The sequence below is a fragment of the Sardina pilchardus genome, chromosome 11 (genome assembly GCF_963854185.1).
Source record: "Sardina pilchardus chromosome 11, fSarPil1.1, whole genome shotgun sequence".
Classification (NCBI taxonomy): Eukaryota; Metazoa; Chordata; class Actinopteri; order Clupeiformes; family Clupeidae; genus Sardina; species Sardina pilchardus.
Genome location: NC_085004.1, coordinates 13,203,559 through 13,222,684, shown reverse-complemented (window position 1 = coordinate 13,222,684; position 19,126 = coordinate 13,203,559). Strand labels below are relative to the sequence as shown.

Below are 19,126 nucleotides of genomic sequence, written 5' to 3'. Positions count from 1 at the left end.
TACCTCAGACACAGGTACAATGGCTTTGCCCATGTTCATTGTGTGGCTGGTTTAACAGTGCACAGGGAATGTTTTGTGTTTTCAGGCAGTCGTACCCCAAGGAAAGTAGGGATATCTTGTTCTATAAGTATGTTCTACCCTTTTTATTGTAATGCCGCTCATGTTTGAAACTATGATTAATGCTTAGGTAAACGTGTATGTATGGCAAAGGGATTTGCTTTCTAAAGAATCAACAGTTCATGGTTACACGCCTTATTAAATATCTTTGACTCTTGCAGGTCCCACAAAGGTTAATGTAATTCCAACAATGGTCAAGACACAAATGATTGCAGGTAAGGTTATATCTTTACGTCACTGATGATCCCAAAAGTTTGACAGATGACTGTGACCATACATGACAGATATGGGTGCTTGTCAAACTAGAAAAGCACTCAGAGAGCACAAACCTCCGCAGAGCGAAAACATAACCGCCTCCTGGATCCAGACAGTGATATTAAGCAATATCACCACTGGTGACTCTTCACAGCTAATAATCACTCCGTCAATGTATCCAGAGACGGTTGATTCTTTGATTTGATTTAACCAGAGACGGCATTCCATGTTCTTTGATTTAGCAGTTGCACAGCACACACACGTTCTGAGCTAGGCCTAAAGCCTACTTCGCATAGCGGAGGAACTGGGCTAAAACAATGGCAAATAATAAATTATCCTTTCTAAAAATCCACTCTGGTATATTTTTTGTTGGCAATGGAACTGTTGTTTAAAGCGTTATCACACTCGTGGTCGTGGCCTTGGGCTTCGTGCCTACGGCGAACCACAGCCGTGGCGATATAGGCCAAAAAACCACTCCCACTCGTGCGATAATGCTCAATTACCTAATGGATAAATCGGGCTAGGTAAAATTAATTTTCTATTTGTTTATGGCAAATCTATTGCTTAACGGTTCTAGTCTTCCGTATGCAACTGTTCAACATTCCTTTTTAGTACCTTGAAGCGCTCAAGCCTTCTGCTTTGGGGCAGCCGTGGTGTACTGGTTAGCGCATCGGACTTGTAGCTGGAGGGTTGCCGGTTCGATCCCCGACCAGTCCACCACGGCTGAAGTGCCCTTGAGCAAGGCACCTAACCCCTCACTGCTCCACAAGCGCCGCTGGTTGGGCAGGCAGCTCACTGCTCTGGGTTGTGTGATTCACCTCACTGTGTGTTCACTGTGTGCTGTGTGTTCACTAATTCGGTTAAATTGGGCTAAATGCAGAGAACTGAATTTCCCTCGCGGGATCAAAAAAGTAGATATTCTATTCTATTATTCTATATAGCTACTCTATGAAAACTTGAGAACAAAAAATAATTATTACTCCAAGTAGGATAGTAGCCTAAATGAAAAACAGATACTTTCACAACATTGATGATGATTCTGAAATGAAATGATAATGATGGAATTCTGGACTAATACACTCGCAACATGTATTCTTAGGAACCAGCCCAGTACACAACGACCAGGTCTGCAGTACATGGGGTAACTACCATTTCAAGACGTTTGATGGAGACATCTTCCAGCTCCCGTCCAGCTGCAACTACGTCCTGGCCTCTCAGTGCAAGAGCAGCTATGAGGATTTCAACATCCAGATGAGGAGGGAGCTGGAGAACGACCTCCCGACCATCAGCAAGGTCACCATGGTGCTGGAGGGTACCGTGGTGGAGCTGATGAAGGGCTCTGTCTCCGTAAATGGAAAACCGTAAGTGGATGTTCAATGTTTCCGATTCTGTCCCTTATTTCACATGTCCACTGGCCTGACTGACCGTGTCTGACAATATTGCAACACGGCACAAGTGCTTGTCCATCATTAACATGCTATTCTTATGATTAAGGTTTGTATGTTATAGCGTTGTTTTGTTACCATTAGGCCATTGACTAAATTGTTGCTTATTATTCCATAGCTATTGTTATTAAATAATTGATTGAATGACTTAATTGTTTAACTATTCTCCTATTTAGTCATTGTCTTATTTTCATTGGCTTTGCTTATATTGACACTATTTATTGTTTTAGTAGCTATTCTCTTTAGTTGACACTATAGTCTGATCAACTGCTAAATTTAATTATTGTGTTGTTTTGTTTGTATGTCACTTTGGACAGAAGCATCTGCTAAGCACTGTAACTGTAACTGTATCTGTAACTGTCTTATGCACAGTGAAGCGTACTGGCAGATACCCGTAATTTCCCGACTATTAGCCGCGGCTTATACATTGATTTTGCAAACATTTCTTCAGCTATGAGGTTAATACAAGGGGGCAGTTAATATGGCGCTCATATGGTTTTGTTTCTTTTAACTTGCATTAAACACTGCCCTGCGGCTTATACACAATGCGGCTTATATGCGGGAAATTACTGTATGGGACTTTGCATGATTGTGTTCATGTACAGTATATGTCTGTCCTTTGAGTATGCTCAGTATTGTTACTGTAGTAATATTTAAGGACATTGCTTTGTAAACCTACACCCACTAAGGGAGGATGAAATCATTTTGGATAAAGACGGTGACAGTTGTCTTGTGGTTAAAAAAAAATTGGTTCAGAGCTAAAAAGTCTGGCGTGCATTTCCTTGACAACATTTGTTTGTGTTTTTAGTGTGATACTGCCATTCAGTGAATCAGGGGTTCTCATTGAGAAGAGCTCCTCCTACATCAACATCAAGGCAAAGCTTGGGCTCTTGGCCAAGTGGAATGAGGATGATGCCTTCATGGTATGAGATCTTTATCAAGCAACAGATATCTTTTCTGCCATAGTTGTCCATAAAGAAAAGTTTTGTTTCTGTTAAAGTTCTTAATATGGAGTTTCTCTCTAGTAATGCAGAAAATATTCTACACAGCAGCAAGTACTGTAAATTTGATCTTCAAAAGCAACATGTTCAATTCTTTGCTGATTGACCACAACAACACTCTTTATGCTCATAGGTGGAACTGGACAAGAAATATGTAAACCAAACTTGTGGGTTGTGTGGAGACTTCAATGGTGTCCAGACTTATAATGAGTTTGTCACAAGTGGTAAATATTTTTCCCCCTAACACCATTGTTTGTGTGGTTTGAGAGAATTTGTTTGGTTTGAGAATGATGCTTAAGTGTACAGTATGATTCTATTTTTATTCAGAGGGTGTGCCCATTTCTAATCTTGACTATGGAAGCCTCTGGAAGCTGGATGGTCCAACTGAAACCTGTACAGAGCCAGTTACATCTGAACCAACATGCAAAGATATGGTAGGACTGGACCAGAGAACTGGCCTATGTACAATACTTTGAGACTATTCATTGCCAAAAAGAGTTACATGTTGTTAATAATTCTCTATAACACTCTGATATAAAAAAAACAAATCTAACCCTCCCTTCTTTGCGTATACATGTTATCATTTTTGCAATTCACTGTATTGAAACTATATGTATACATGTTATTTAATGTGAATTGCAAAAAAATATTCAGTAAATAAGTGGTAATTGTGGGGTTTTTTTGTTTTTATTAGACATCTGTATGTGAGCAGCTGCTCTCCAGCCCTGCCTTTGAAAGCTGTAAAGTTGTAGTGAACGTCGACTCATTCGTCAAGGCCTGTGCGAGGGACCTCTGCCTGTGTGCTAACAGCTCTGACTCCTTCTGCCTGTGCGGCACCATATCTGAGTACTCACGTCAATGTATCCATGCCGGAGGGAACCCCGGTGAATGGAGGACAGAGCAGTTCTGCTGTGAGTATTGTTTGTTATCTCTGTCAGTATGCACAGGGATGAGGTGAGCAGCAGTAACTAATATGCCCATATGTCCTCCAGCAAAATCATGCCCCTCCAACATGGTGCACCAGGAGTGTGGAAGCCCGTGTGTGGACACTTGCTCAAACCCTGACCGAGGACAGGTGTGTGAGGAACACTGCATGGATGGATGCTTCTGCCCACCAGGTATGAATCTCTGACAAATCGGTCTGCTGTTTCATTTAGTTTTAGTGTCTCTGATATATAAAGTTACTCAGTAGCCCAAAACATCTTTACCTTTATTTAGGCACTGTGTTTGATGATGTCACTGGGATGGGCTGCATCAGTTCAACAAAGTGCTCCTGCAGCAACAACGGAAACATATACCAACCTGGAGAGTCTTACTCCAGCAACTGTAAACACTGGTAAGTACTCTGGAATGTTGCATGTAGCAGTATGCATGTCGATTGTGTCTGGGGTATTTTTAGGGTAACTAGTCTTTATATGCTCCTGAAATTGCTCAGAAACCCTACAAGTTGTAAGAACAATGATGTCATCGGTTCTCAAAGTGGGGTCTGTGACAATAATTTGCTTGAAATGATAAAGTTAACATTTTAAAAAGATGATGCTCTTTTCACCCATAAAACAAGCAAATTGTGTCTATTTGGTCCTACCCACATTAAATTGGGATAGTGGACCCGGCCACAACTTCAGAGAATATGAATGGTTAACTGTTACGGTTATAAGGGGGTCCTCGGAAAATGTTATCCCCTAAAAGGGGTCCTTGGAACCAAAAACATTGAGAACCCCTGCACTATGCAGTCTGTTGCTATAATGTTTGCAAGGCATGTCTTTTGGCGTTATACTGTAGAGTTAACCTAGTTTTGCACAGAAACATGTTACTGCTGCTTGAATTATAATTTGTTCAGATTAACTAAATGCACTCGATTGTGTTTTTAACCAGTACCTGTGGAGGTGGCCAGTGGAGCTGTATAGAGAAGGACTGCCCAGCAACATGCTCTGTGGAGGGAGGCTCCCACTTCTTCACCTATGATGGGAAAGCCTACACTTTCCATGGGGACTGCTCCTATGTCCTCACCAAGGTCAGTTTACACACGCAACTCCGACAGGTGCTGAGATCAACTCCAGTATTGACATCCCTTTTATTTTAATAATCCAGTAATGCTAATCCATGTATTAGTACTGTCTGAGAATGTTTACTGCTCAAAAAAGAAATACCGGTACTAATGAGTCATGCTTGTTCTAGATGACTCTGATTATACAGTATGTTAAACTCAGCTATACCAGGTGCATAATTTGTCTATATCACCCACCCAGCTTGTTTTCTAAAAGAATTTTAGAATTTTGTTCCATCTTGGTAATGGTTTCTGCACCTTAATGGTTCAGTGCAGACTATAGACTGTTCTATATAGTCTATGTTGCAGGCTTACAACGTACCTGAAATACACCTGATATTGTATCATATTCAAACACATTTTATCATGTTTTTGCAGCAATGTAATGGGACCGACTTCACAGTGCTTGGGGATCTTGTCAGGTGTGGTTTGACAGACACAGAGACTTGTCTGAAGGCTGTGACGCTGGCAGTTTCTGGAGATACTGTGAGTACTACAAACCCTGTCAAATCTATATCTGTTTTTAGATCACATAATCTGGTTTTTGGATCAATTTAATATTACATTTAAAGGAGCCGTATGTAGGATTTTGGCCAAAACGAGTAGCCTACTGCAATTACTTTCAAAATACTGTAGAGCGGTGAATCGCCTCCCCCTCCCCTCTGAGTCACGGTTGCCAGCTAGCTGCAGCAGCAACGTAGGCTGCTAGCTTTCAATGGCAAGTGTTTTCCTCAGCATAAAAACAGAGAAACGAACTCTGATAATGCATTGCTAACGTTAGCAATGACTACTAGATGCTTTTATTTCCCAAACAATTCCTTAGCCTACCTTTTCAATTCAATTACCCACCTCCTCCATATGGCCAACATACTTTGCACGAACTTGCATAATTTGTTCAACTGTCATGAATAGGCTATTTAAAATGTCCATATTTACAGTAGGCTAGCCGACAAGTAAGTTAGCCAAACTGATGAATCTTTACCTGTCCAGGAGCAAATTAACAACACTGACGTCTGTCTTCAAATTCTTCTCCGTTTTCAGCCGTCTCAATCTCCTAAATCCTTGTTTTATTTAGATGTATTTCGGATTCATAACAAGGTCTTTTAGGTTCCATAACGTTAGACATTTTTTATCCAACACGTTTGTAGCTGCAGCTGTCTATGGTGGTAACTAGCATAGCTGGCAACCCGGATGGCGAAATACTACTGACTTCGTGATTCGTAGATAAGTGTAGGGTGGCGCATCAAACCAAAACACAACATAACAACATCAACATCAGTTGAGGGCTGCAACTTCACTTTTAAATGAAAATATCTTGGCCGGACTACTGTTGTCAGTGATATAAGTATTTGAAATTAGCATGATTTCTAAATGTCTAGTGACATATCAGGGCCATTTTATGATTAATTGAAATACATTTCCTACATACGGCTCCTTTAAAGTCAATGTTTAAAATATTTCATATTACCAATGCAGTTACATGTCCTTTCACTGACTCTTTCTTCATTATCCAGGTGATCAATATCCAGCCCAATGGAAAGGTTTTTGTTAACAGGAGGTACTCACAGTTGCCCCTGTCTACAGGTTTGTTGCTGACACAGAAAACTGTAATTTAACAGTTTATAACTGGCTAATTTGGCAATATATTCATAATATGGTGTTATTTGATTACTTTCACAGCTGGAGTGAAAATCTTTGAAGCATCCACATTTTTCATCATCGTGCAGACCTCGGTCGGTATTCAGTTGGAAATTCAGCTGTCACCGATCATGCAGGTGTACATCACAGCAAGTTCTGAACTCAAGCAAAAGACATGTGGTATGTACCAATGTGATAACACACAACAATGTCCAACAAAGACTTTCAGATGGGCCTAATTCAGTTACTCTCAATGCACCCACAGGTATGTGTGGAAACTTTAACAGCATTCAGGCAGATGATTTCTTGGCGATGAATGGAATTATTGAGGGAACAGCATCAGGCTTTGCCAACACCTGGAAAACAAGAGCCAGCTGTCCTGACGTGAAGAGCAGTTTGGAGAACCCCTGCAGCTTGAGCATCGACAATGGTAGAGACAGCATGACAAGCATGTTGATGTGTTTGCAAAATGCATGTTAAGGATGGCCAGTATAATAAGCTGATGAATACGGTGTTCTTATCATTACAGAGAAGTATGCCCAGCAGTGGTGCTCCCTGCTCACGGACTCTGATGGTGTGTTTGCCCCGTGCCACAGTGAGATCAACCCAGACATCTACAAAGAGGTTTGTCCTTAAGCACACTTCACTTCACTTCACCAACTGCAACACATATGATCACCATGAGTAGAGGCTTGGAATAGCAAAGCTGATTTTTTTTGGTGATGTTCTGTTGTAGAACTGCATGTATGACAGCTGCAACTGTGAGAAGAGTGAGGACTGCATGTGTGCTGCCCTCTCCTCCTATGTGCATGCATGTGCAGCTAAAGGCATCCAGCTGAACGGGTGGAGAGACACGACCTGCAGTGAGTGACAACGTTATCATTCGGCACAAAACAGTCATTACTCTGTGTAGATTTCACTGTCATTGTATTATACAATGCAATAATTGCTGATTTTTTATTTTTTATTTTTTGTCAGAGAAATATGCCACCAGCTGTCCGAGCAATATGGTGTATGTCTACAGCATACAAAACAGTGACCGCTCATGCCGTTGCTACAGTGATCCTGACTTCACCTGCTCAGTTACTTTTGCTCCTGTGGATGGATGCATCTGTGATGAGGGAACATATCTGGATGAAGGGGGGAAATGTGTTGCACCAGCCAGCTGCTCCTGCTACTACAAGGGCCAGGTGATTCCTCCAGGGGAGGTTATCAGCAAGGGCGGGGCCACATGGTAAGAAGCTGTTTACTTCTTTTTGTGAAAACGTCATGAACAACGTGCTAGCTGTGCAGTTAGCTGGTAGCTGTGCTGTTATTCCTAGTGCAGTACTGTTGTGTGTTTGTAAAATGCCACTATCAGAGCCCCAAGCAGGGGCACTGGGAGAAAATTTGATCAATAACTCCCTAGAAAATTGTTTAGTCTTAATCTGCATTGCCATTGTACTTGTTGTACTTGTTGAAGATGGAGGCCACAAGAACTATTTAATTTTTTTGTGTTGTTGGTTCACTTTTACTTATAACAATGCCTTCCGGCAACAAAGGATTCCATTCACTATGCTAAGCTAACCTAAGTGGGAGCGCTATACCTGACTACGACAATGCATGCATGGAAACAAAACATTTTTGCTCATTTATCTGACTGGAGGGGAGGGGAGATGGTGAATAACCCCCTTTTATAAAACAGTGGTGTGTTCCTTTAAATGAGCTATGTGAGAGATGGAGACTTTGCCCCATTTAAATGAACACAGTATGACCACTGACAATGTTAACTATTATTGTTATATAATAATATGTATTATTATTCCAGCACATGCAAAGCAGGCAAACTCAGCTGCATGGGTGAAACTACACATCCTACTAGTAAGTCCATTTTTACAGCCATTCAACGTCTTGCAGACTCAAGAAGAGTCGGAAACATACTATATGGTGTGATTTTTTTTATGCCAATGCCTACACACCAATAACAGTAAATCAGATGTATTCTGACCTCAACTGAACTGATCATACACTGAAATAAATGAGAAAGATCATGTGAACGTGGGATAACATTCTAATATCTCAACAGCATGCCCAGCACCCATGGTGTATTTCAACTGCTCCAATGCTGGTGCGGGAGCCAAAGGTGCTGAGTGTCAGAGGAGTTGCAAAACCCTGCACATGGCCTGTGTGAGTATTGCGGATTCCCTTTCTACTAGTTCTTAGCCTGGGTGTTCCCATCCAGCGGTGATTTCATTCACGCTGCTAAGGCAGTCTGGAAACGAACACCCAAATATTCGCCTGATGTTGGCGACCAATCCCCGAACAGGGAAGAAAGCATGAGCTATGCACAGAGGCTTTTGATAGACATCTGTGGCGCCCAATGAACGAATCTGGGCATTTTTTCAAATACGAGAAAACGAACGTCTGGTTGCCAGACCACGTCTCAGTGGTGATCTTCTACTTTCACCTTTGAGTAGATCTCACTCATCTCTAGCTTCTGTCTATCAGAACTATAGTTTGCTCTTAGAGTCTGTATACCATTTCCCTAACTAGTGCTTGCTCCCTGTCATGTATGCATGCAGTATCTCTCCTGTCTTAGTAATGTACCGTTGCTTTATTGAAACAGATCAGCGCTGAGTGTGTCTCAGGTTGCATGTGTCCTTCTGGCCTGGTCTCTGATGGAGAAGGTGGCTGTGTAAAGGAGGACCAGTGTCTCTGTTACCACAATGGAGCTCAGTACAAACCTGGGGACAGCATCAATGTCGACTGCAATAAATGGTATGGTTGGGAGTCCACCTTTTATTACTGATAATTGTACAACTGTTTAGGGACTTTTTTCTCTGAATATCTTTCCTTGTTTCCTTTCCTTGGAAACAGCACTTGCAATGACACAAACTGGGACTGCACATCGAACTTGTGCCATGGCACCTGTGCCATCTATGGAGATGGACATTACATCACTTTTGATGGGAAGAGATTCAACTTTGATGGGAGCTGTGAATACATCCTAACTGAGGTGTGTTGTTGTGTCTTTTGTTTTGAGTGTAACAGACCAAGGGGCATGAGGAGCAGTTCACTAAATTTGACAAAGCATGTAAAAAGGGGTTTCAATCACATACCACACCTTTACCGCAACTCAGAGAAGAGTCAGTGAAGAATCCCAGAACATGCACACCATATCATGTGCATCTGTACAGTTTGAAAAATCACCTTAATTAACTTTTTTTCTGTTCTGCTTGCAGAATTATTGTGGACATGGAAGTGCTAATGGAACTTTCAGAGTCATCACTGAGAACATTCCATGTGGAACCACAGGAACCACGTGTTCCAAAGCCATCAAATTGTTTTTGGGGGTGAGGACACAATTACATGACTGTAATGATGAATGGCTGCTGTATGAAGTCCAGAAACCTGATAAAATGCTGTCCTTTTTGTAGAGCAATGAGTTGATCCTGACAGATGGAGGTTACCAAGTCGTTCAGAGAAATTCAGGAGCAGAGGTGCCCTACCAGATCCGCACCATGGGGATCTACCTTGTGATTGAAGCTAACAATGGTCTGATTCTCATGTGGGACAGAAGAACAAGTCTGTTCCTCAGGCTGAGTCCAGAATTTAAGGTGAGGATCTCTAATGTCTGTGTAATATTTTGAAAGTGTCAATAAATGGAATGAATGAATGATGACAATTTTCACTGATAACTCCTTCTTCTTAAAGGGTGATGTTTGTGGCCTTTGTGGAAACTATGATGGCAACGCTAACAATGACTTTGGCACAAGAAACCAAGGACAGGCCATTAAGTCTCTGGAGTTTGGAAATAGCTGGAAAGTTTCTCCAAGCTGCCCTGATGCAAAACAGACCCCGAGTCCCTGCACATCCAACCCTTACAGAAAATCTTGGGCTCAGAAAAAGTGTAGCATTATCATAAGTGAAGCATTTGCATCGTGCCATTTTCAGGTAGGCTGAATGTAAATATTGCTGCTTAACACATGGAGGTCCGGGGCCTTTTCAGGCACTTTGAGGCAGTCAGCTATACCTTGAGATTTTTTCAGTTTTTCATCTAACTGAAAACATCTATGCAAAAGTGGCACATATGGTTGTATTCTAGAGGTCCTCCACAACAATTATATGAGAGTAAAGTGGATGTAATGAAATTACTTTTTATTATAATTCAGTGTAAACACAACTATTTTAAAAACAAAGGTCAAAGTTAAAAACCACACTATATATCAAGCTAAGACTTTTGAAGTTTGAACCTTGAAGTGTATTGGAGAAAAGTCAGACTAAATGGGTCACTTAGTGAGTGTCTCTTTCAAATGCAAATTAAGTTGAATGGGCTTTTTGAATGGGCCTGCTGCAGGTGAGAGGACTGAAATCCAAGGATTTTCTTTTATTGTTTTTACAGAGTGCCATTGATACATTCTCTATATTGATACAACATATATTTGGAAACTAGTTTCTAATGGTGTCACTTATGTTTCTAGGATAAAAACTAGCAGAGATTGAGATGTGTGTTTGGAGCAGTTTTTCAAATCCCCAGGGGGGATTTAGACTCCAGAGGGTTAATGGATCTGTAATGAGCCCCTCTTGTTCTCCCTGTAAAATTCTTGTGTGGCTTAACTGGCATATTTTTCCTGACTAGGTGGATCCTTCTCCATTCTACGATGCTTGCGTGAGTGACTCATGTGCCTGTGATAGTGGTGGAGACTGTGAGTGTTTCTGCACTGCAGTGGCAGCTTATGCAGCCGCCTGTAATGAAGCTGGAGCCTGTGTAGCCTGGAGAACCCCAAACATCTGCCGTAAGTCATGGCAGCATATCTGTCGTGTGCTCTCACACTTAAATAAGTATTTTATATATGAACACTTTTTTTCATTTTTTATACAATGTCTCTCCATTTTTGAGTTCAAAAGTAATTAGACAAACAGACATAACTAAAACAATAACTATTATATATTTTTATTTTTGTGAAAATGCATTTGCACAATGTAAATAATTGCAATAGTAATCTATGGAAAGTTTAAATTACTGTAAACCTGACCTGTGATGATAAAGACTCTCTCTTCACTCATAAGAGTTCTTGTAATGCTGTCTAAATAATTTCCCAATGGCTTGTCGTCTCATTGCAGCTCTGTTCTGTGATTACTACAACCCACCTGGTGAGTGTGAGTGGCACTACAAACCCTGTGGAGCTCCATGCATGAAGACCTGCAGGAATCCCACTGGGCAGTGCTCTCAGCAGATACCAGCATTAGAAGGTAGGAAAAACAACACACCACACACATTTAACATACTATATGCTTTGACTTAATTGAAACAGGCAAAATATCAATTAAGCGTAACCAGATCCGTTCTGGTTCACACTCCATGTGTTGAACCATTTAGAGCAATTTGACCTCATTTCGAAACCTGACAATTATGTTCGGAGCTGCCGCCATAAATAGTTGGTTTCTCCTGTGAACTGAAGCAGATACCAGCATTAGAGGGTGATAATCAGAAACACCAAACACACAATTAGTTCTTACTATCGTCTATATTTTATATAAACATTGTATGAAAAGGTTTATTTTGCCCCTTCACCCTCAGGTTGCTACCCTCAATGTCATGCTGATGAGCCCTTTTTTGATGAAGACACCATGACGTGTGTGCAGAGGGAGAAATGTGGTTGTTTTGATAGTGATGGCAGACACTACAGCAATGGAGAGAAAGTCCCTACCACAACAAACTGCGAAACATGGTATATCAGACAAAGTACATTAAACAACAAATGCACATGAGACTACAGAATGAATTGGACATTAAACTTATCTTTTACTTTTCCAGCCAATGCAATTCCACAACCATCACCTGCGAATATGATGCCAAAGGTGAGAATTGCTTTATGCAATCGTATGAAGTCTTTGTTCTTAAAATGCATTATTAGACCCAGGTTTTAATCAAAATAAATTCTATTGCATCTGCAGCTTGCACCTGTCTGTACCATAATAAGGTTCACCACATTGGTGAATATATATATAACACTACCGATGGAATGGGTAGCTGCTTCATAGCTGTTTGTGGAGAGAATGGGACTATTCAAAGGTCAACTTATCCTTGTCCAACAACCCCAACAACAACAGCCCCAACAACAGTTTTTCACTTTACTACTCCAGGTAAGTGCACATACAAAACTTGGGACTCCAGAAATATTAACAACCACTTTGTAGAGGCTGATGGAATTGCACATAAAGACTAAAGAACAAAGACTAGATGTCCTAAACACTGAGTCAAGTTTTTGAGTTTCGAATCAATTATTGATATTTTATTAATATTTTATGTCAACAGAAACGACAGAATATACCTCAACAACTACTGCCACCCCAACAACATCAACATATTGTAAAGTGTGTACTTGGTCAAAGTGGATAAATGTTGATTATCCACAATTTGGCCCTGGAGGAGGTGACACAGAGTCCATCAGCAATATCATAAAGAATGTTTACAAAATATGTGAAAAACCAGTTAATATCAGTTGTCAAGCAGTCCGTTATCCAAAAGTCCCTCTGTCAGAACTGGATCAGAAAGTGACCTGCAACACTGACGTAGGATTAGTTTGTAAAAATATAGATCAAAGCCCACCGATGTGCTTAGATTATGAAATAAAGGTTGAGTGTTGTAACATGGAGCCATGTCCAACATCAACAATTTCAACACCTTCCACAACACATCCAACAACAACAACAACAACAACCCCAATGACTACAGAACCCACAACATGTGGAGAATGTACACCAACTACTACGACGACGACAACAACAACTCCAGCACCAACATCCACAACTACCCCTACGACCACAATGACATCTACCACATCTACCAGTACTGTAACATCGACAACCTCCACTACAACTACAACATCCACAAGTACATCAACTCCCTCTACACCTACAACTACAACATCGACAACAACCTCTACAACAACTACAACCACTGAGACGCCCTCCACACCTGTAACATCGACACCGTCAACTTCAACAAGTACATCAGTCCCAACAACAAGTCCTCTCTCCACAACAACACCCTGTACCTGTGAGTGGTCTGACTGGATTGACCTGGGATCACCTACACCTGGCCCTGATGGAGGAAAGTCTGTATCAATTTCACAACTCATTAATTCGGGACGTATAGGTTGTGAGAATCCCAAATACGTTGAATGCAGGGCCAAGCAGTATCCAAATTTACCACTTTCTCAAGTGGGCCAGGATGTTACATGCAATCCATCTGTTGGACTAGTTTGCTTGAACAGAAACCAAGGGCTCCAAAAGATTTGCTTTAATTATGAAATTCGAGTACAGTGTTGCGGACCATGTCCAGTAACTGCTACAACAACAACAACTCCGGCACCAACAAAAGTTTCAACACCTTCCACAACATATCCAACAACAACAACAACAACCCCAATGACTACAGAGCCCACAACATGCGGAGAATGTGAACCAACTACTACAACAATGACGACAACGACAAGTCCAGCACCAACAACACCCACAACTACCCCTACGACCACAATGACATCTACAAGATCTACCAGCACTGTAACATCGACAACAACCTCTACTACAACTACCACACCCACAAGTACATCTACTCCCTCTACACCTACAACTCCAACATCGACAACAACCTCAACAACTACAACCACTGAGACGCCCTCCACACCTGTAACATCGTCACCGTCAACTTCAACAAGTACTTCAGTCCCAACAACAAGTCCTTTCTCCAAAACAACACCCTGTACCTGTGAGTGGTCTGACTGGATTGACCTGGGATCACCTACACCTGGCCCTGATGGAGGAAACTCTGTATCAATTTCACAACTCATTAATTCTGGACGTATTGGCTGTGAGAATCCCAAATACGTTGAATGCAGGGCCAAGCAGTATCCAAATTTACCACTTTCTCAAGTGGGCCAGGAGGTCACATGCAATCCATCTGTTGGACTTGTGTGCTTGAACAAAAACCAAGGGCTCCAAAAGATTTGCTTTGAATATGAAATTCGGGTGCAGTGTTGTGGACCATGTCCAGTAATTGCTACAACAACAACAACTCCGGCACCAACAACACCCACAACTACCCCTACGACCACAATGACATCTACCACATCTACCAGTACTGTAACTTCTACAACACCCAGTACACCAATACCACCATGTACCTGTAAGTGGTCTGACTGGATTGATGCCAGTTCCCCATCAACTGGCCCTGAAGGAGGAGACACCGAATCAATTGCTCAACTCATAAATTCCAAACGTATTGCTTGCGCACAGCCAACAGAAGTTGAATGCAGAGCTAAGGTGTATCCAACATTGTCACTTTCCCACTTGGGCCAAGATGTGATTTGCAATCCATCAGTAGGACTTGTTTGCCTGAACAAAAACCAGGCAAATAATCAATTGTGTTTCAATTATGAAATCAGAGTAAGCTGCTGTGGACCATGCACAACCACTACCACTACCACACCCACAAGTACATCAACTCCCTCTACACCTACACCTACAACTCCAACATCGACAACAACTTCCACAACAACTACAACCACTGAGACGCCCTCCACACTTGTAACATCATCACCGTCAACTTCAACAAGTACATCAGTCCCAACAACAAGTCCTTTCTCCACAACAACACCCTGTACCTGTGAGTGGTCTGACTGGATTGACCTGGGATCACCTACACCTGGCCCTGATGGAGGAAACTCTGTATCAATTTCACAACTCATTAATTCTGGACGTATTGGCTGTGAGAATCCCAAATACATTGAATGCAGGGCCAAGCAGTATCCAAATTTACCACTTTCTCAAGTGGGCCAGGAGGTCACATGCAATCCATCTGTTGGACTTGTGTGCTTGAACAAAAACCAAGGGCTCCAAAAGATTTGCTTTGAATATGAAATTCGGGTGCAGTGTTGTGGACCATGTCCAGTAATTGCTACAACAACAACAACTCCGGCACCAACAACACCCACAACTACCCCTACGACCACAATGACATCTACCACATCTACCAGTACTGTAACTTCTACAACACCCAGTACACCTATACCACCATGTACCTGTAAGTGGTCTGACTGGATTGATGCCAGTTCCCCATCAACTGGCCCTGAAGGAGGAGACACCGAATCAATTGCTCAACTCATAAATTCCAAACGCATTGCTTGCGCACAGCCAACAGAAGTTGAATGCAGAGCTAAGGTGTATCCAACATTGTCACTTTCCCACTTGGGCCAAGATGTGATTTGCAATCCATCAGTAGGACTTGTTTGCCTGAACAAAAACCAGGCAAATAATCAATTGTGTTTCAATTATGAAATCAGAGTAAGCTGCTGTGGACCATGCACAACCACTACCACTACCACTCCCACAAGTACATCAACTCCCTCTACACCTCCACCTACAACTCCAACATCGACAACAACTTCCACAACAACTACAACCACTGAGACGCCCTCCACACTTGTAACATCATCACCGTCAACTTCAACAAGTACATCAGTCCCAACAACAAGTCCTTTCTCCACAACAACACCCTGTACCTGTGAGTGGTCTGACTGGATTGACCTGGGATCACCTACACCTGGCCCTGATGGAGGAAACTCTGTATCAATTTCACAACTCATTAATTCTGGACGTATTGGCTGTGAGAATCCCAAATACGTTGAATGCAGGGCCAAGCAGTATCCAAATTTACCACTTTCTCAAGTGGGCCAGGAGGTCACATGCAATCCATCTGTTGGACTTGTGTGCTTGAACAAAAACCAAGGGCTCCAAAAGATTTGCTTTGAATATGAAATTCGGGTGCAGTGTTGTGGACCATGTCCAGTAATTGCTACAACAACAACAACTCCGGCACCAACAACACCCACAACTACCCCTACGACCACAATGACATCTACCACATTTACCAGTACTGTAACTTCTACAACACCCAGTACACCAATACCACCATGTACCTGTAAGTGGTCTGACTGGATTGATGCCAGTTCCCCATCAACTGGCCCTGAAGGAGGAGACACCGAATCAATTGCTCAACTCATAAATTCCAAACGTATTGCTTGCGCACAGCCAACAGAAGTTGAATGCAGAGCTAAGGTGTATCCAACATTGTCACTTTCCCACTTGGGCCAAGATGTGATTTGCAATCCATCAGTAGGACTTGTTTGCCTGAACAAAAACCAGGCAAATAATCAATTGTGTTTCAATTATGAAATCAGAGTAAGCTGCTGTGGACCATGCACAACCACTACCACTACCACACCCACAAGTACATCAACTCCCTCTACACCTACACCTACAACTCCAACATCGACAACAACTTCCACAACAACTACAACCACTGAGACGCCCTCCACACTTGTAACATCATCACCGTCAACTTCAACAAGTACATCAGTCCCAACAACAAGTCCTTTCTCCACAACAACACCCTGTACCTGTGAGTGGTCTGACTGGATTGACCTGGGATCACCTACACCTGGCCCTGATGGAGGAAACTCTGTATCAATTTCACAACTCATTAATTCTGGACGTATTGGCTGTGAGAATCCCAAATACATTGAATGCAGGGCCAAGCAGTATCCAAATTTACCACTTTCTCAAGTGGGCCAGGAGGTCACATGCAATCCATCTGTTGGACTTGTGTGCTTGAACAAAAACCAAGGGCTCCAAAAGATTTGCTTTGAATATGAAATTCGGGTGCAGTGTTGTGGACCATGTCCAGTAATTGCTACAACAACAACAACTCCGGCACCAACAACACCCACAACTACCCCTACGACCACAATGACATCTACCAGTACTGTAACTTCTACAACACCCAGTACACCAATACCACCATGTACCTGTAAGTGGTCTGACTGGATTGATGCCAGTTCCCCATCAACTGGCCCTGAAGGAGGAGACACCGAATCAATTGCTCAACTCATAAATTCCAAACGCATTGCTTGCGCACAGCCAACAGAAGTTGAATGCAGAGCTAAGGTGTATCCAACATTGTCACTTTCCCACTTGGGCCAAGATGTGATTTGCAATCCATCAGTAGGACTTGTTTGCCTGAACAAAAACCAGGCAAATAATCAATTGTGTTTCAATTATGAAATCAGAGTAAGCTGCTGTGGACCATGCACAACCACTACCACTACCACTCCCACAAGTACATCAACTCCCTCTACACCTACACCTACAACTCCAACATCGACAACAACCTCCACAACAACTACAACCACTGAGACGCCCTCCACACTTGTAACATCATCACCGTCAACTTCAACAAGTACATCAGTCCCAACAACAAGTCCTTTCTCCACAACAACACCCTGTACCTGTGAGTGGTCTGACTGGATTGACCTGGGATCACCTACACCTGGCCCTGATGGAGGAAACTCTGTATCAATTTCACAACTCATTAATTCTGGACGTATTGGCTGTGAGAATCCCAAATACGTTGAATGCAGGGCCAAGCAGTATCCAAATTTACCACTTTCTCAAGTGGGCCAGGAGGTCACATGCAATCCATCTGTTGGACTTGTGTGCTTGAACAAAAACCAAGGGCTCCAAAAGATTTGCTTTGAATATGAAATTCGGGTGCAGTGTTGTGGACCATGTCCAGTAATTGCTACAACAACAACAACTCCGGCACCAACAACACCCACAACTACCCCTACGACCACAATGACATCTACCACATTTACCAGTACTGCAACTTCTACAACACCCAGTACACCAATACCACCATGTACCTGTAAGTGGTCTGACTGGATTGATGCCAGTTCCCCATCAACTGGCCCTGAAGGAGGAGACACCGAATCAATTGCTCAACTCATAAATTCCAAACGTATTGCTTGCGCACAGCCAACAGAAGTTGAATGCAGAGCTAAGGTGTATCCAACATTGTCACTTTCCCACTTGGGCCAAGATGTGATTTGCAATCCATCAGTAGGACTTGTTTGCCTGAACAAAAACCAGGCAAATAATCAATTGTGTTTCAATTATGAAATCAGAGTAAGCTGCTGTGGACCATGCACAACCACTACCACTACCACTCCCACAAGTACATCAACTCCCTCTACACCTACACCTACAACTCCAACATCGACAACAACTTCCACAACAACTACAACCACTGAGACGCCCTCCACACTTGTAACATCATCACCGTCAACTTCAACAAGTACATCAGTCCCAACAACAAGTCCTTTCTCCACAACAACACCCTGTACCTGTGAGTGGTCTGACTGGATTGACCTGGGATCACCTACACCTGGCCCTGATGGAGGAAACTCTGTATCAATTTCACAACTCATTAATTCTGGACGTATTGGCTGTGAGAATCCCAAATACGTTGAATGCAGGGCCAAGCAGTATCCAAATTTACCACTTTCTCAAGTGGGCCAGGAGGTCACATGCAATCCATCTGTTGGACTTGTGTGCTTGAACAAAAACCAAGGGCTCCAAAAGATTTGCTTTGAATATGAAATTCGGGTGCAGTGTTGTGGACCATGTCCAGTAATTGCTACAACAACAACAACTCCGGCACCAACAACACCCACAACTACCCCTACGACCACAATGACATCTACCACATTTACCAGTACTGTAACTTCTACAACACCCAG

At 42.4% G+C, this 19,126-nt stretch overlaps 1 protein-coding gene across 1 annotated transcript in view; it reads left to right on the top strand.

The window, feature by feature from the left end:
* Positions 1 to 307: 307 nt before the first annotated feature.
* LOC134096193 (mucin-5AC-like) overlaps positions 308 to 19,126 on the top strand; it is a 30,453-nt gene continuing 11,634 nt past the window's right edge. The window contains exons 1-33 of the mRNA XM_062549942.1: positions 308 to 332; positions 1,472 to 1,733; positions 2,626 to 2,740; positions 2,952 to 3,039; positions 3,146 to 3,252; positions 3,513 to 3,729; positions 3,811 to 3,936; positions 4,037 to 4,154; positions 4,694 to 4,832; positions 5,244 to 5,351; positions 6,380 to 6,449; positions 6,546 to 6,683; positions 6,769 to 6,933; positions 7,033 to 7,127; positions 7,240 to 7,366; positions 7,482 to 7,737; positions 8,311 to 8,363; positions 8,569 to 8,669; positions 9,109 to 9,260; positions 9,360 to 9,498; positions 9,725 to 9,835; positions 9,920 to 10,099; positions 10,197 to 10,436; positions 11,122 to 11,278; positions 11,607 to 11,735; positions 12,064 to 12,214; positions 12,301 to 12,344; positions 12,802 to 13,545; positions 13,812 to 13,947; positions 14,039 to 14,673; positions 15,420 to 15,570; positions 15,830 to 17,111; positions 17,673 to 19,101. Coding sequence (XP_062405926.1) covers positions 308 to 332; positions 1,472 to 1,733; positions 2,626 to 2,740; positions 2,952 to 3,039; positions 3,146 to 3,252; positions 3,513 to 3,729; positions 3,811 to 3,936; positions 4,037 to 4,154; positions 4,694 to 4,832; positions 5,244 to 5,351; positions 6,380 to 6,449; positions 6,546 to 6,683; positions 6,769 to 6,933; positions 7,033 to 7,127; positions 7,240 to 7,366; positions 7,482 to 7,737; positions 8,311 to 8,363; positions 8,569 to 8,669; positions 9,109 to 9,260; positions 9,360 to 9,498; positions 9,725 to 9,835; positions 9,920 to 10,099; positions 10,197 to 10,436; positions 11,122 to 11,278; positions 11,607 to 11,735; positions 12,064 to 12,214; positions 12,301 to 12,344; positions 12,802 to 13,545; positions 13,812 to 13,947; positions 14,039 to 14,673; positions 15,420 to 15,570; positions 15,830 to 17,111; positions 17,673 to 19,101 — 7,990 coding nt within the window. The remainder of the gene's footprint in view (positions 333 to 1,471; positions 1,734 to 2,625; positions 2,741 to 2,951; positions 3,040 to 3,145; positions 3,253 to 3,512; positions 3,730 to 3,810; positions 3,937 to 4,036; positions 4,155 to 4,693; positions 4,833 to 5,243; positions 5,352 to 6,379; positions 6,450 to 6,545; positions 6,684 to 6,768; positions 6,934 to 7,032; positions 7,128 to 7,239; positions 7,367 to 7,481; positions 7,738 to 8,310; positions 8,364 to 8,568; positions 8,670 to 9,108; positions 9,261 to 9,359; positions 9,499 to 9,724; positions 9,836 to 9,919; positions 10,100 to 10,196; positions 10,437 to 11,121; positions 11,279 to 11,606; positions 11,736 to 12,063; positions 12,215 to 12,300; positions 12,345 to 12,801; positions 13,546 to 13,811; positions 13,948 to 14,038; positions 14,674 to 15,419; positions 15,571 to 15,829; positions 17,112 to 17,672; positions 19,102 to 19,126) is intronic.